At 42.1% G+C, this 16,055-nt stretch overlaps 1 protein-coding gene across 1 annotated transcript in view; it reads right to left on the bottom strand.

The window, feature by feature from the left end:
- Positions 1-7,943: 7,943 nt before the first annotated feature.
- The window catches only part of gabbr2 (gamma-aminobutyric acid (GABA) B receptor, 2), a gene marked incomplete at its 3' end in the record, with an annotated part of 169,916 nt that continues 161,804 nt past the window's right edge, over positions 7,944-16,055 (bottom strand). The window contains exons 18-19 of the mRNA XM_084563825.1: positions 10,867-10,984; positions 7,944-8,109 (exon numbers count right to left, since the gene is read on the bottom strand). Of these exons, the coding sequence (XP_084419951.1) occupies positions 7,944-8,109; positions 10,867-10,984 (284 nt within the window). The remainder of the gene's footprint in view (positions 8,110-10,866; positions 10,985-16,055) is intronic.

Genomic DNA, 16,055 nt, shown 5'->3' with positions numbered 1-16,055 from the left:
GTAAATTCTCTGTGGGTTTCTCCCTGCGAGTGGCATCTTTCATACTGCAGGTCCTTTTATCGACCGTTAATATAAAGTATTGATGTGAGCAGCTTTACACTGAGGATCTTAAACATTACAGCAGGTTAGAGTAAATCAGTGCAGGGCTGTCTAGTTATCGAACGCTGCAGATTTCGATTTCGGGTACTGTATATCTGCTTTTGGAGACCTAGTAGGGATCTTAACAGAATTCTCAAGGACAGAGGAAGTCCACACGTCTTGGATTTACTGTGAGCTCAGCCGGGTGTGCCGTCATTATATGTCAGCCATAAATTTATTTGCAGGAGATCGTAACTGCTGGCCATAACTCTCTCTCTAATCACGTATCCCGGTATGTGCGGAGGCATCAGTCAACCCAGGCCACACATGATCCTGCAGGAAATGGCTGTTTTTCAAAAAGCGAAATGAGCTTTTAGGGACAATATAGCCATCTATCAAGGGATTTTCTACATCATATATAACATAATGTAATTATTGAATCATTATCGGTGATGTCTCAGTTTGGACATGAATGATCATCTTGGTAAAGATTTTCATCAACACAATAGTGCAAGGAGCTCTCCCATCTCTTTGGCCTGACTAGCATACTAATACACAAGGCATATGCTTCTTGCTCAGATGTCCTCTCCACTTCGCCCTTGACCACTCATCTTGATGAGGGTAGATTGCCATAATGTGGTGCTGAGGAGGGATTAGAAGCCACATCTAGAAATCCTTGAATGCTGCAGATTAATGGGAAAATAGTGACCAGTGGCACAGGAAGTACACCATTAACAAAGGCTGCTTAGACCTCAGGAACACTACTTTAGAAAGGGATTGATCTGGGGAATACTTGGGATGATTATATCATTATGCTTCTGTGTCAGTCTTGGCTCTCCCAAGTGAATGGTCGGCGAATTTAATGAAAAACACGAGCTGCTTTTTTACACCATTGAAAAAGGATGACATTTCAGCCTTTGTAAGATGGATAAATGGAGTGGCAAAAAAAAGATGCTTTTTAGAGGACACAGACTGGTGTTCATTGTTAGTTAGCTTTGTGTGTGTGTACGCTGCTCCTTTGCTGCGGCTTGGGATTGAGTCATATCTCAGGGTAAGCTATTGTTGTGTTGGGGGTGGTATGTATTTCTGGCCTCAAAATATACAGTGCTATGCTTTCTTTGGTAAGATCAACTTAATACTAGCTATGGAAAGGTTGCGGAAGTGGATCGAACATAATCTCATAAACACAAACGCTTTAACTCCCGGCAATTTGTAACAAAAACATCATTAATCATAAAATCCCATTACCACGTTCAGAAAAACAGCTTCATGTGTTAATGAAACGTATCAATCACAATCTCCAGCTCTGGAGGCTAACACGCTAATGCTAAACCGTTATAGTTCACAGTCTTCGCCGCCTTCACGCTAACATTTGGTGCTTGGACCGAGGCTGATGGGGATGTCATGAACCAACATGCGAACAGATGTAAAGTGTATTTATCACTATAGGGATCATAATATGGAAGCTTTTATTCAACCACAAATGTCTGCAAAATCTACGTGTGCTTGCCTCTCGATCCGTCTCGGTCTTCAGCGCTGTTTAAAATGTGTGCACGAGTTGGATAAACTGCATATGCCACAGCCTTGTGTACTTGTCATTCTAGTCTCCGACTGAGCCTTCATTTCTCCAATGGAGCCGTCACGTATCAAGGAGGATACGTAGACGCTTCCCTTTCCACTGACACCCAGGTCAACTTAATCAACCCGCCTTCCATTTGCACAGCATGATCCCACCAAGACACGGGAGAAGGTCACGCAGCATTTACACACACTGGAGCGTTTCTTCCTGCCGGAGCCGCTCTGCGAAATCAGCGAGCAGCAGCACAGGCGTCACGGCGGATTTAAATTCTCACTTAATGCCTTGCTGACTTGTGTGAACAACAATTACAATCACTGCAAGGTTGTTCCATAAATTTCTTAAAGGAGTAGTGTGACATTTTGGCAAACGTGGGAACCGATTTCAGAAGATCAACACTCTTGCCATGGATAGATTCTAACTAACCAGTGCTGAGATGCAGTTAGCTTGACTTAGCATAAAGACTAAAAGGAGAAGGAAACAGCAGCTATCACCAACTAAAACCTCTGTATTTAAACATGCAGATGGTCAAGGGGGTGATGGTTCCTGTGTCAAACAGTTGAAATGATAATTCAACAAAGGGCAAAGAGGTGGAGTGTAAAAGAAGCTGAGATGCGCACGCAGGGCTGGTGCAAACCGTATGTGCCATCAAAGTGAAAAGGAAATCTTGGAAATCCCTCGTCTCCGTGCTTTAAAGCCTAGAAGTTTTCATCAGAGGTCTTCTTCTCCATCACATATGATATATCCACATGTCTACTCATACCAAAGAGCATGTTTATACTGTAGGTAAAGAGGCTCTCTTCCTTATTTAGAACTTTACTGGGTACTAAATATGGGTCTGTGTACAGAATTAAGTCCAAGCGAAGGCAAGACAGCCAGATGACAGTGGAGGATCTGCTCAGCCTTATTCCCGCCCGGCTGCTCCACTGCTTCTCCAACACAGTTCGCGACCATGTCTAGCATCCAAATTCTAAAGGAGGATTTAGAAAAGCTCACGCGACGGGACACGTGCGCTTCCAGACACAACACATGTGAACGACACACAGTGGAACACACTCACCTCCTTCATCCTGAGTGCCGCTGGGTTCCCCTGTAACAGTTCAATTATTTATCAACCTCGACGAACCAGACTTTTCATTACAGATTTATTCTCCTTCGTACCGCCTTTCGGTGTGAGGGCAGCAGGCAGCAAACTCACTGTCTGTGCCAATTAAGAGCCTTGATGTTGACGTGGCTGCATATCAGCAAGACGTTAAACTTGTAGCGTTGCGACATCTCACCAAACCAAGCTGAGTGAAGGTCGCGCAGGAGTGTGTGAGCATGCGTGTTTGAGCATGTGTGTTTGTTATATGTTTTGTCCTTGACTGCAGGACCTGGGAATCCACACACAAATTCAATTATTTGCGTAGTCGGTGAGTGGGGATGCTTCTTTATCTGAACGCCTTCATCGCCTTTCGTGTTAGCAAGCGATCATAAATTCTAACCAAAGTGATTTTGCTCTTCTGTCCTAATAATGTGCATGCTGCGTGATCCACTGTCATGCTCTCGTGGTTTTCTGGGATACCTTAGACAAACAGAACTGTTAATATTGTTTGCAATTCCAGTGTTTTTCCCTCTACTATTACAAGTCAAGTGTAGGCAATAAAAACAATTGGTAATATTTAACTTGAAGGTAGCCCACACAGATGCTGATAAATGTCTCTCTACCTCAAACAGCTACCCTGGGCTGTTTCTGTTTGGAGTAATCACGATTCCCAGGCCAAACTGCATGATGTGTTTTGTTTTGTACATTATATGTATATGTAATAAGGACACGTACAGCATTTTTAGAATGTCCTGCACAACACTGCGTAGCTTTTATCTTTGCATGATTAATGACCACTGCAAAGCTGTGCAAGAGTACATGAACACATCATGGACCATTCCGATGTATTTCACTAAGCGCAACAGTATGTGGAAGAATCACTGCTTGCATGGTTCAGCACAACTTCTGTCTGTTGTTCAGTAGTTTAGGCTGTTGCTAGTCTAAGCAGCCCACATTTAGACATTAACATCGATAGCACCTGTCATTTATATGGTTCAATCATTTATATATGAGCATTTATTTATTTTTTTTTCAGGTCAGAGAAGCGGTTTTGTCGTTTGTTGTGTTGCAGGGAGATGATTAGATCAGCGTATATCCATGTAGTGGGAGTGACTGGGGCACCGAAACGCAGCCTCTAAATTACGCATTATCTGGCGCGAAACTCGTTCATTTCACAAATATTTTGTTATCGTACGCTAGTGCTATTCCCCATTGAGTCAGGAGTTAGAATAGCACTAGCGTACGATAACAAAATATTGGTGAAATGAATGAGTTCACAGCAGATAATGTGTTATTTAGAGGCTGCGTTTCGGTGCCCTAGTCACTCCCACTACATGGATATACGCTGATCTAATTATCTCTCGAAGGAATACAAATTACACAAAAGTTATATGGGTGAGTAAACGATCGTATTTTATGCCAGAAATGAGGTTCAGGTTGTAAAAAACAGTAGTTCCCCTTAAAAAGACAGAAACATTCCACATATTCTTTGTGGACCCGTGTGAAGACGACACAACCACAGCATCATTTTCAGTTTCACTTTATTTAACGATGATGTGAAAAGTAAAGGCTGTCCATAACATTCAGACAACAAAAAGAAGAATGTTTTTCAAATCCCGCCCCCTCCCCCATAACAACTAATGGCTCCAAAAATGTTCAGGTGTTCCAAGTGTGATACTTATTTTATACAACTTTTTCATATCTAGACCTCATCTGTACATAACATAGTTACAGATACTGTAAATAATAATTAAAAAACAACAAAAAAAACGACTTCCACGTATCCTTGTGGCATTTGTGAAATATTTCCTATGTAAAAATGAGAATGTACGTAAAGATCTTTACATATACATATATATATATATAGGTCTCTATTCTTTCTGTAATAAGAAAACAAGTTATTGCCCCTCTTGAACATGTTGCATTTAACAGGTTTTGTTTGGCGTTTGAAACTCTAAACTGAACTTAATGCCGCGTGATACCACATATCAAACTGACAAAACAGTAACAGTATGGACCTGTGTGTGTTTTCCACTTAATAGATTGGTAATATTGTTATATTCTTGGACACTTATGCTTCGCGACCTCCAGAAAAAACCTGATGATGACACATACATAGATATAATTATATACGTATATGTCGCTTTGATCTTCAAACTGAAGAGGTAAAAAGACCTGTGGCGAATACAAACCATCAGCATGATGTTATTTATTACAGGAAATTATGAGCCCTTGACCTACCACAATTGCATTTGAACAATTTCTCATTCATGTTGAAAAAAAAAAGATTGACTCATAAAAAGAAACATCAGGGCACAGAAAAAAATAAAAATAAAAGGAAGAATATCTGATGATCTGCATTTGGTATTTTGAATGCACTAGAAAAAAAAAAAAAGAAGCAATTTGGTAATTTTGTAAATGCCAAAGAGCGGTTTAGTAAGATCGATCGTTTGCTACTACCTTCACTTTATTGCCCTCAGTGAATCACTGCTAAACCAGTAGCATAGTCGATATGATGATGTTGACCTTGTCCACTGAGAATCTTGGCATTGACGTGTGTGAACCGATCAAGAGGTTTAAAAAGAAATAATAAAAACCCAAATCCATAGTCTGATAGGAAATATGCGTCAAACCAAATCGCATGTGAGAGGATGAAACTACAGAGTGGATTCGTCACGACAGTTGCAAAAACAGAGGTAACTCTGTGAATTATACATTTTTATTTCATGCCGTCTTGAGAAAGCCAAATACCAAATATTCCATACATGGACACCATCATCAGGGTATCAGCAAATTGTACACAATCACATGTAATGTAATATATAAAATGTGCGGTTGGTTTTTCTCCCCCTGAAGGAAGAACCAACCCTCTGATAACGTCTCTCGCTCACTTGTCAAGTGATTCTCTGGTTGGCAAAGGTGCGACTCCTTGGAGGTCTGTGCTCGGGGTTTCCCTGCTCCTGTGCTCAGCAGGGGCTGGAAGGGGATCACAGGGAGTCACCCTGATATGTCCGATAGCAGGTGGATCTCTGCTAGCTCGTCTCCCGCTCCAACTCTGAATCCTCCACTGGCCTTTTCAACTAAGGACTGATTGACAGTGTTTATGATCACAAGCTTTGCAGGAGAAATCCACTCCAGCTGAAGTGGAGCTTTTCGCCGAGTACTCCCGAACTGTCCCGGTCACTGAGGCATGGAAATTAAATTAATCTATGACGTGTTGTACAATTTACAGATGTGTGGCCAATGTTGTGTTTTGCTGGGTTGGAGCAATCGTCACCCTATGTATGTACCGTGGGTCCTGCAGGCTACAATATAAGACAACAGGCACAGCGCTCAACAAACGCCTTAAAAACTAAAAACCAAGACACCAATGGTGAAATAATATGCTGAGAACAAATCTTCTCACACTCGATAAAAAAGTCCTTTTTTTTTTTTTTGTTTTGTCCGGAGTCCCTGTTTGCTTTTCTCCCGCATGAGGAAGGTTTTACAAAAAATGACGACACCGCCGATGACCGTTGTGCTCAACACAGCCTGGTTGGGCCGAGTTCAACGGCACTGGATTACATTTCCATAGCAACTGAGGTATGTTCACTGTTGCTAAGTGTGAAGTGATTTCTCATGACACTCGATATTATCTGTGATAGAAAGCCCTGTGTTTGTGCTGTATCACCGTGACCAGCAGTGGTGGCGTCACCATCTTGGAACTGTGAGCTACAGTCGGTTTGGGCCAGTGGTTTACTGTGTCGCGTGGAAATTCAGGTCAACCTTTTAATCCAAACCAGCTTTGGAACTCGCTGACCTACATCCTTTCCACCATTTATCAGTTTTGTCTGTCGTAGTTATTTCAGAGTCTTGTGCACTTCTGCTATTGACACCCCCCGTCCCCCTTAACTGTGCTGGTTAGCTGTGAGGGCTAGATCAGATGGACGTCTTAACAGTCTGCGGAGACCAGTCTGCGGGGATCAATGTGGTCAGGCCCGTCACTAACGCCGTGTCTGAGAAGCACCTGAATGTATAAGGTGCGGTTTAAGCGTCTGTATGTGTGTATTTCTTGGCATATAACACACATAAAACACAACTGTGGAACACTCTTGTGGCATCTTTTAGCTATATTTTCTACCGTTATGCAGCTTTGGACACCGGTTAAAAGGCATCGCGTCAATATTCTGTAAAACATGCTTGAAGCAAGTTGTAAAATATGAAGGCCCACGCAAAGTCCGATGTGAAATCTCTGACGAAAACCAGTGGCACAACTTTAGCAAAGTGGGAAAAAAAATTAAAATAAATAGCCATGTGCATTTTTAGGAGCGGGCTCTGGTGCGTTTTCATGTTGTGTGACTCACTGACTTTGATGCGTCTTACTTTGCTGCCCAAAAGCTAATTCACAGCTAACACAAACAAATGTATACATCTCTCATACATGTGTCTAATTTGTAGGATGCCATGATTTAGAAGCTTTCACTGGAAGTTCTCATGCCTACCTGCCTCTGTTACCAGCTCCACGCTTAGAACCAAATGAACTGTCCATTCACAGCATATACAAAGCTTACAGTACATCAACATCAGAAATGATGATATTTACATGTCTGCACAAGGTTGGGAGTAAATTGGATGATTTCCTTTGTTGGGTTTTGCAAACTCCACGTCTCCAAACTGGTGTCCAGTCACTGAAGCAGTGAAATACTCAAGTTAGATGACGAGCTCACGCGTAGCTGCGAGCACACACACACACACACACGACAGATAAGGAACAGAAACAGACAATCCCCTCTGAAGCAGATAAGGCTACACGTCAGGTTAGGGCTGGTCCACTGCTGCTCTGCTATTGTTGTGTCACTGTGTTTGTGCGTGTGTGTACTTGTGTGTATCTGTGTTTGACTGTGCATACGTGTATATGCTGGGGAGGGGGGGGGGAGGGGCAAATGGACAAGGGGATGTTAGTCACGGGAGTTTTTAAGGGTCATCCAGTATCCACTCCGTCTCCTCCCACCACTTCCTGACTAAAGATATCAGTTCTTCAGAAAGATCGGGGTGAAGAGGTATGAAGAGTGAAACTCTATCCCCCTCTCCCTCTCTTCTCCCCCGTCTTCCTCGATTCGAGACAAAATACGCACATACGCTGATGACATCAGTCTATTTTGTTGTAGAAAAAAAGAACCATAGATGTCTCCTCTGCAAAGAGCCAGGCGGTGGAGGAATTGAATCTCACAGGCCGGAGACCATAACCCGGTAGGAGGGGGGCATGTGTCTGTGCCTTGGGCTGGAACCAGGGCTGCCGTTAGGGCTGGTGCAGCTGGCATCAACCCCTCCTATGGAAGGTAAGTAGGCGTGGTGGAGGATCGGCAGCTGCAAAGACAGTCGACGCTGTATGCTGCAGATAAAAGAGGAAGAGGACAATGTTAGAGGCTACAATATGTGGACTCAAGAATTATATTCTTCTGTACTCTTGAATTTCTTCGCGAATTTGTGAACTTTACCCAATATTCTCAGGAAGGCGCAATTCCTAGTCACACAGAATCTACTTGCGTCATAGCTGTATTTAATTGTAGCTAACCTGTCATCTTTTTTCATTCCTTTGTATTGATTGGCGATACACAGCAATCCCAGTTATCACTCAGGCCTCCTCATTCTTACTTTCGCCCAATCTTTATAAAGTATACACCACTTTGTGAGTCCGCTCTCAGTCAGAATAAATAGACAAAAAATCAATGCAATGCAAATGTGACGGGGCCATGTCTGCCGGTGTTTATATCAAGTTGGGTCGCAGTTTGGTATAGGACACAGGAAATAGATCTCGTTTTGGCAAAGTAGACATTTAATAATTTTGAGGTGACAGCAGTTGCAATGTACAATGTGTGTTTTGCTAAATATATATAAAATACACAGATTGTATGAAATCATTTTTGGCTGCCATGTCACATTTGACATTGAACTTATGCTTTGAGAAAATCTTTCCAAAGCCAGCATATGACTCTGTATTTGGAAATATAGCCCCCCCTGGGTCTCATGTCAGACTCTGGAATAATTTCAACAGCATCCGCTGGGTTTAGTGGGGTATATACAACATGCAAATTACAGGGGAGCCGTGGGATGAAAATCCCTGAACATTTTTAACACCACAATAAATAAAAGAAATTCAATTGTCTTGTCGCCTGTAAGTTTAAATATATATGTGGAGCTGTGCCCTATTCATTGTGGTTCACTTCACCCGGTGTCAGTAAATCCTGTAGCATGATTGATTGGGTCAACATATGGGATATGCAGTGTTCATTTTTATTTTTTTATTTTATTTACCATGCTGCACGGGTTGAGTTCATGTGTTGTTTCGCGGCTGTGCATGATGTAGATGTCAGGTCATTGATTCTCAGTGTCCGACTGTTGTGCACCACCTGAATTCGGTTCAGTCGACTCCTATATCCATTCATCTAACGATGATAAATTAATTACGAAACAAACGGGGATCTAGAAACAGGACTGAGTTCTTTTCCTTTTCTCAGCTGTACTAAATGTTGCTGTCAAGGAACAATGGTTTTGTGTGATTTTGCCACAGACTTAAAATACCATTACATATGTAATGGATCTGGTCATTTTATTTTAAACATTTTCCCTATTTTAGTTTAGTGAAGTAAATGGAGCAATGGTGAAAAACTGAACAGAGACCACCAAAATAAATAAATAACTGAATGTATCAGAACAGAGAGAAACAGCGGAGTGTCTAATTGTATTCTGTGTTTTCTTTCCTACCCTCTTTCCCAGCTTCACTTCTCCTCACTAAGCCCCTAATCCACCGTTCCTCCGAGCTTCTGGGATCATCTGACAAAAAGAACATTACATGCTTCCGTCCTGGTGTGACAGTTCGCACCCTGCCTCGCCAGAGCCAGCGCCAGTGCCAGTGCCAGCCGTTTGCAAGAAAATTACATAACCAAATGCCAGTTATGTAAAAAATTAAGAGGAGGGTAATGAAATTCAAGTTTGCTCAGCGCTAGGTCTAGAAAAATGTCTTAATTAGGTGAACTTTGAAATATTAATGGTCCTCAGGCCCAGTCTGGTATTCTGACTTGTTCTACTTGAGATGAAAACACCAGCTCGCTTGCTTGTGAAGGCATTTCTTGTCACTTTTAAGGTGTTTTTTTGTTTTTTTTTAGCATCACACATGACACCACATGTCACACAGGCGGCGCTTAACAGTGACATGCACCCGGTGCGTGACGCAATCTGTCGCGTCACAAAGTATTCGTCCTGCTGCACCTTTCGCGGTGCTTCTCCAACCTATTTATATTTGTCTCTTCTTTCTCTTCTCTCTCTCTCTCTCGCTGCCTCTTCATCTCTCTTCCCTCCATGTGATCAAACATTCATGTGGCATGGGAATAGCTCAGAGTGTTCCTTTACTTCTGTTCTCCTCCCTGTCTATTTTCAGAGCTGCTTCCAATGCGAGCTGTAAATCACTGGTTACATAAGGCTCTGTGAGTCTCTACCTCGTTCTTTCTCTCCTTATCTCCGTCTCTCTTTTCTATCTAAACATCTTCCTCTCTTAATCCATCTTTTCTCTGTAGAAGCCCTCCCCTCAACATTGTCTTCTGTCTCCCCTCTCTCCATACTGCATTCCTCTCCTCGTTCTGGTTGAATAAGTGTGGGAGGAAGAGTTCTCAATGATGCATGAAGTGTCCCCCTCCCCATTGATGAAGTCGACATCCCTCAGCTTTGCCGCTTTATGAATAATAAGTGAATGTAGATCTGCATTTGTCGCAGAGTGTTTTGTTGGAGTGTTTTGAGCGGCTGAGTCCGTCTTCACTTAGGAGTTGGGTCAACAAATCAATCAGCCGCAAGCGTACGTACTGTACGCGCACGTGTTTGTGTGTTTGACTGTAAGTAGAGCTGCAGCGAGTCCTTCACAGTGGGAGAACGCACGTACACTCTGTGTGGTTATATGTATGTTGATGGGCGTGGGAGAGAAAAGTACAGGGCCGGTCCATGCTTTCACAGGGCTCTGTTGCCAGAGCAACCGCCTGAGAGCTGCTGGTGGTTGCGCTACATGTGACGCGTAGTCTGATGAGAAAGCTGACAAGACAGAGCGGAAGGGGAAGGGACACGAGGGGAGATGTGCTAAGGAAAATGGGGGAGATCTCACTGTTCGGGCGAGTTGATATCCTCCAGGGGACCTCTGTTTATTCTGGAAGGATCCATGGAGCCCCACTGAGCCTGTGGTTTCTGCTCCAGGTGGTTCTTCAGTATCGACTTTTCTCCATCTGCATGGAAACACATGTAGACATATTAAAATAAATCGATCAGGCACAACATTATGACCACCTTCGTAATATTGTGTAGGTCTCCCTTGTGCCTCCAAAACAGTTGTGACTCATCAGAGAATGGACATGGGCCTTCTGAGGGTGTCCTGTGGAGTCTGGAAACAGAATGTTGTTAGTGGGGGCCTTGGGGTCCTATGGGTTGAGGAGAGGGGCCTCTGTGGATCAGACTTGTTTAAGTGCATCCCACAGATACTTGATCTAGTGAATCTGGAGGCCAGGTCAACATCTTGTGTTGTTTTTCATGTTTTTTTGAATTGTGTGCCTGTGTCAGGCTGCATCCTGCTGGGGATGGCTGCACTCCATCAAGGAGTGTCATTGCTATGGGGTGGGGGTGCCTGGTCTGGTCTAGGTGATTGCTACATGTCTAAGTAACATCCACATGAATGCCGATCCAATAGTTTCCCAGCAGAATATTGTAGTCACAAGATGGTCAATGTTATTTACTTCTCCTGTCATAATGTTGTGGCTGATCAGTGTATATGGTAGGCTGTCAAATGGACTTTAATTCTCTGCTGTTCACACCCCCAGGATCTCAGATGGATTTTAGGAATATTGTCAGCTCCCTCTACTTCAAATACTTGAGTCTAGACCCTCTCCTCTAATTCTCAAGTAGTTTGGAGCATGTTTGTCTGAACACATGCAAGAAAAAACGAAACAAAAAACTCAAAACAAAAATCTGCCAATCCGGGCTGTGTGGCATGCCGGTTGGCACCTGCCAAATATTTCTGTTTAAGAACGTTTATGCGAGTGCAGAAGTGCATTTTCTTTCTTGAACACCATCGCGCCACATTTGGGTTCTCAAAAAGACGTGTTGATATTGATGCATTTTGTGTGCACGCTCAACGGTTGATGCTAATGAGGGATAATGAGCGTGTCATATTGATCAACTTCCGGGGTGCGGAGAGGTTGGCTTTTACATTTGATGTGGATCCAGAGAAATTGGGTTGAAGTGGAGTTCAACAGCGGCTTTCTGTCTCTAGCGACCGCACCAAGGTGAAAACGGCCACTGGTTGCCAAACGAAAACTTTCAATCAGCCCAAATGTCAAAGCACTGAAGGGCAAGTCTTAGTCATACTAATGATTTGACTATATGTCAAGCATGTCTGTCAACTCAATACATGTCTGTCAGTTTGCTGTCAGTTCCAAAAGAAGACAGATTACATGATTTGATCACGTCACATATCAATGATGGCATTTAGGACACAGGTACAAAAACAAAAAAACTTTATTGGTCAAATTCCAAAAGCAGAGACTGAAGCAAAATGAAGAAAGAGTACAAGGAAAAGGGGACACAGACAGTGAGGCTGACACAAGAAGAGAATTACGGTAAACAACCGTATCAGTTTTCCTAAAGTGCTCCTGCAGAGTAGCGGCATATTTTTTTCTCCGGTTGTCCCAGATCTTCCAGAACTTGCTGACCTGATTCACTGACTAGCACTACATGCTCTAGCACCATTTTAGAGCAGACTAGTCGTGTCTGCATTATGAAAAAAGCCTAACCTTGTAGCACTCTGAGCTGTGTTAAAAGCACTGCCACGGATATTTATACATTTCTTAATGGATTCAGACACAGAATATTTGTCCCACAGAAAAAAAAAAATGTCTTGGGTGTTTTCTTTCAAATGTGACCACACACCCATGGTCTGTCTAGGACTGTTGGTGACCTTAAACAATAATTCTTGCTTATTTAAACCTGACGTTCATGCTAGCTTTGAAAAAATAACACGTGAGCCAGTGAAGAATCAAAATCAAATTTTCTAAGAGATTTATGTAAAACAATGTTTAAAGCCCCAATGAACAGCATTCACGCAGTCGTCTGTAACAGTCATTGTTTCTTAAACCTCTACAAAAGAGGCAATGAGTGCAAAGTCAGCATGACCCATAGAGCTGCATTTTGCTATGATATTTGGCAATGGTGTATTATATTCAAACACAAATCCTATTTCACTAAAAATCAATATTGTTGCAAGTCACTGACTTATATATAAAGTATTTCTATGGCATTTATGAAGAGGACAGTTTCATCCCTTAATGGTAACCAAGTAACTATTTTAAAGCAGAGTCAAATCAAATGTTCAGTGTGCAGTTGGGCAGAACAGGTATTAGTCATGAAAATGAACCTGTTTTGGTATCTGCTGATTACAGTTTCATTTTTACTCAGAGGACAGACTGAAAAACGGAACATAAAACTGCATAAATAGAACGAATTGACTAATGAAACTTTAGCTTTAAAGGGGAACTACTGTTTTTTACAACCCGGACCTTATTTCTGGCATAAAATACGGTCGTTTACTCACCCATATAACTTTTGTGTAATTTGTATTCCTTCGGGAGATATTTAGATCTGCGTATATCCATGTAGTGGGAGTGACTGGGGCACCGAAATGCAGCCTTTAAATAACGCACAATACGCGACGGTCGGCTTGTTTACCTGTAATTTGCAACTGCTAGGTTATTTTTTTTTAACATGGCTGAATATTTTTTCCGATTCTGAGGTTGTGGATGAACCATAGCAGTAGCATATTACAGGTAAACAAACCGACTGTCGTGGGTGCGTGCGCCGCTCAGAGATGACATCATCCAGGTCAGAAGACATCGGATGATGATACCAGGTAACTCTGGACTCAACGGGGAATAGCACGAGCGTACAATAACAAAAAAAACCCAATAAGTTTCATGGCAGATAACGCGTTATTTAGAGGCTGCGTTTCGGTGCCCCAGTCACTCCCACTACATGGATATACACTTATCTAATTATCTCTCGAAGGAATACAAATTACACAAAGGTTATATGGGTGAGTAAACAACCGTATTTTATGCCACAAATGAGGTCCAGGTTGTAAAAAACAGTAGTTCCCCTTTAAGTCATTGAGGGAAAAAAAAAATAAAGTTTATTTTTATGTTCTAGCGGTGACATTTTGGATCATTTCAGGTGGAGCAGCATGTAGACTGCTAGTCAGACAAGACTTTTAATCACCTTGGGCCCTGATAAATTATGATGAGCATTTTAATAACATTCTGACGTTTCCCTGAACAACGTACCAGTCAATACTAATAATTAAAAACTCATAATTAAAGCCCTAAAAATAGTCGAAGAAATGAAAGGATTACTGATTGAGGGACAAAGGATTTCACAGTAACTATAGCAGAGTTTAACATTTTAATTTTTAACTGAATGGGCTCAAATCCTGTCATAGCTGCCAATGTGTCAGGAAGCCACACCTTAACTGTCATCTGATGGGTGTCCTCCACCATCAGATGACATGTGCTTGTACATATTCATGAAGACAGCTAGAGAGAGAGAGAGAGAGGAGGGAGGGAGGTGGAGTGTTGCTTCTCACCCTTTGTGAGTGAGCGTAATCGCTGTTGACACAGCGTTCTTCTCTTATAACAGCCACTCATTCACAGCCCCCAATACATTTAGACCAGCTCTCTTATGAATACTGATAACTTCAGTTAGGAGCCAGTGATGATGATGACGATGATGATGGCTGTCACGTATAAGCAGATTGAGGTAGGGAAAAAGTTTACGTGCCGGTGATCTTTAAAGGAGGCTTAATGACCTGTGATTTTATTGCCATAAAGTGTGTCGGATTGACGAGCAGCGCCTAATGTGCTGTCTCTCTTTGCCTGAACCTGCGCTCTCCTTCTCTCTTTGACAGATCTTTACCTACAGAACCTACAGACTGATACACCTGAGCTTCACTGAGCTGATCAGCTACATTATGCATTATCTAAGCATATGTACTCAGTGAGACCACAAATTTCTCCCATGTTTGGGAGATATGTAAATGTTTTTAACCATTACTTGATTTTTATTAAATTCAAGTGACCGTTTCCCTTTTATCCAGACTACTGACACTGATAGGTTGCAGCATTTTTTATTTTTGCAGTCCTGACATGTTTGTAGATAAGACTCTTTTGTAATCTGACTGAATCTCGGTCACGTTAGTTTTTTTTTATAATATTTATAATAAAATAGAATTATTTCTATCAATCCATACAATGTGAATCTTCTCATAAACAAGATCCTTGTTTCAGAGATTGCTCTGGACAAACAAAAATGTGAGAATGTGTTGTGGTTGATTATTTTTAGGTGATATAGTACAAATATATATAGTACTTTTCCTGCCGTGGTGTTTTAATAAAGGGAAATACGATGCACATATTTTCATCGAAATAAAAAAAAAACCCTAATTATTGTAAAATCTAAAAGCTATCCAAATTTGATGCAGTATTCTTGCCGGGATTCATTAAAGGAGAAATATAAAAGGAAAGTCAAAGATCTCACAGATGGTGGTTCATTTATTAATGATCTACTAATTAAAAGAATCCTGGCTCTGGCTTCTCACTCTCTGTGCTCCTAAAAAAAACCCAAAAAACATTCAGCCGCTCCATCATCACAACACAAACATACTTTTATCTCAGATCTATTCTTGTATTGGTACCACAACATAATATCAACAAATCATCTATCATTCAGAAGCCAAGGGCTATTTAGGCACAAACTGGAAAGTGTGCGTCTGTTGTGTGCTTACTGTATGTGCACAAAAAACAAGAGGCCGAGAAACAGGCTACAACGCAAAGAGGAGGCGCCAGATACGCTGCTTCTCATTAACCGCCGTCAGCTCATTGCGTGACTATTAACTTTCACAGATGAGGAACTTCTCCAACAATTCAAACGCGCTCTGTTCCAGAGTCGCGGAAATGAGCGCAGCTGTTTTGCTCTTTTACCTCCTCAGACTCAGACGGATCCATCAGACGCCCCTGAGAGCAGCTTTGTGCTTGTGTGTGCATCAGACACGCTGGATCTGGCTGCTGTACATCATCGTCACTCCGCGTCTGTTAAAGCGGCGCCTGATGCAAAGCGACGCTGCTGGGATGTAACGACTCACTGGCTCGATTTGAGGCAGCAGGCTTCATGATGTCTAAGGTACAGCTGCATCAATTTGAACAGCGTGCACTCGGTAGAAGTTGGAAGGGTAAACAGACACAGGTTCTCTCTACTGGA

Source organism: Chelon labrosus (assembly GCF_963514085.1).
Source record: "Chelon labrosus genome assembly, chromosome: 16".
Taxonomy (NCBI): Eukaryota; Metazoa; Chordata; class Actinopteri; order Mugiliformes; family Mugilidae; genus Chelon; species Chelon labrosus.
Note: the sequence above shows the minus strand (reverse complement) of the source record. Positions and strands in the feature narration are given on the sequence as shown.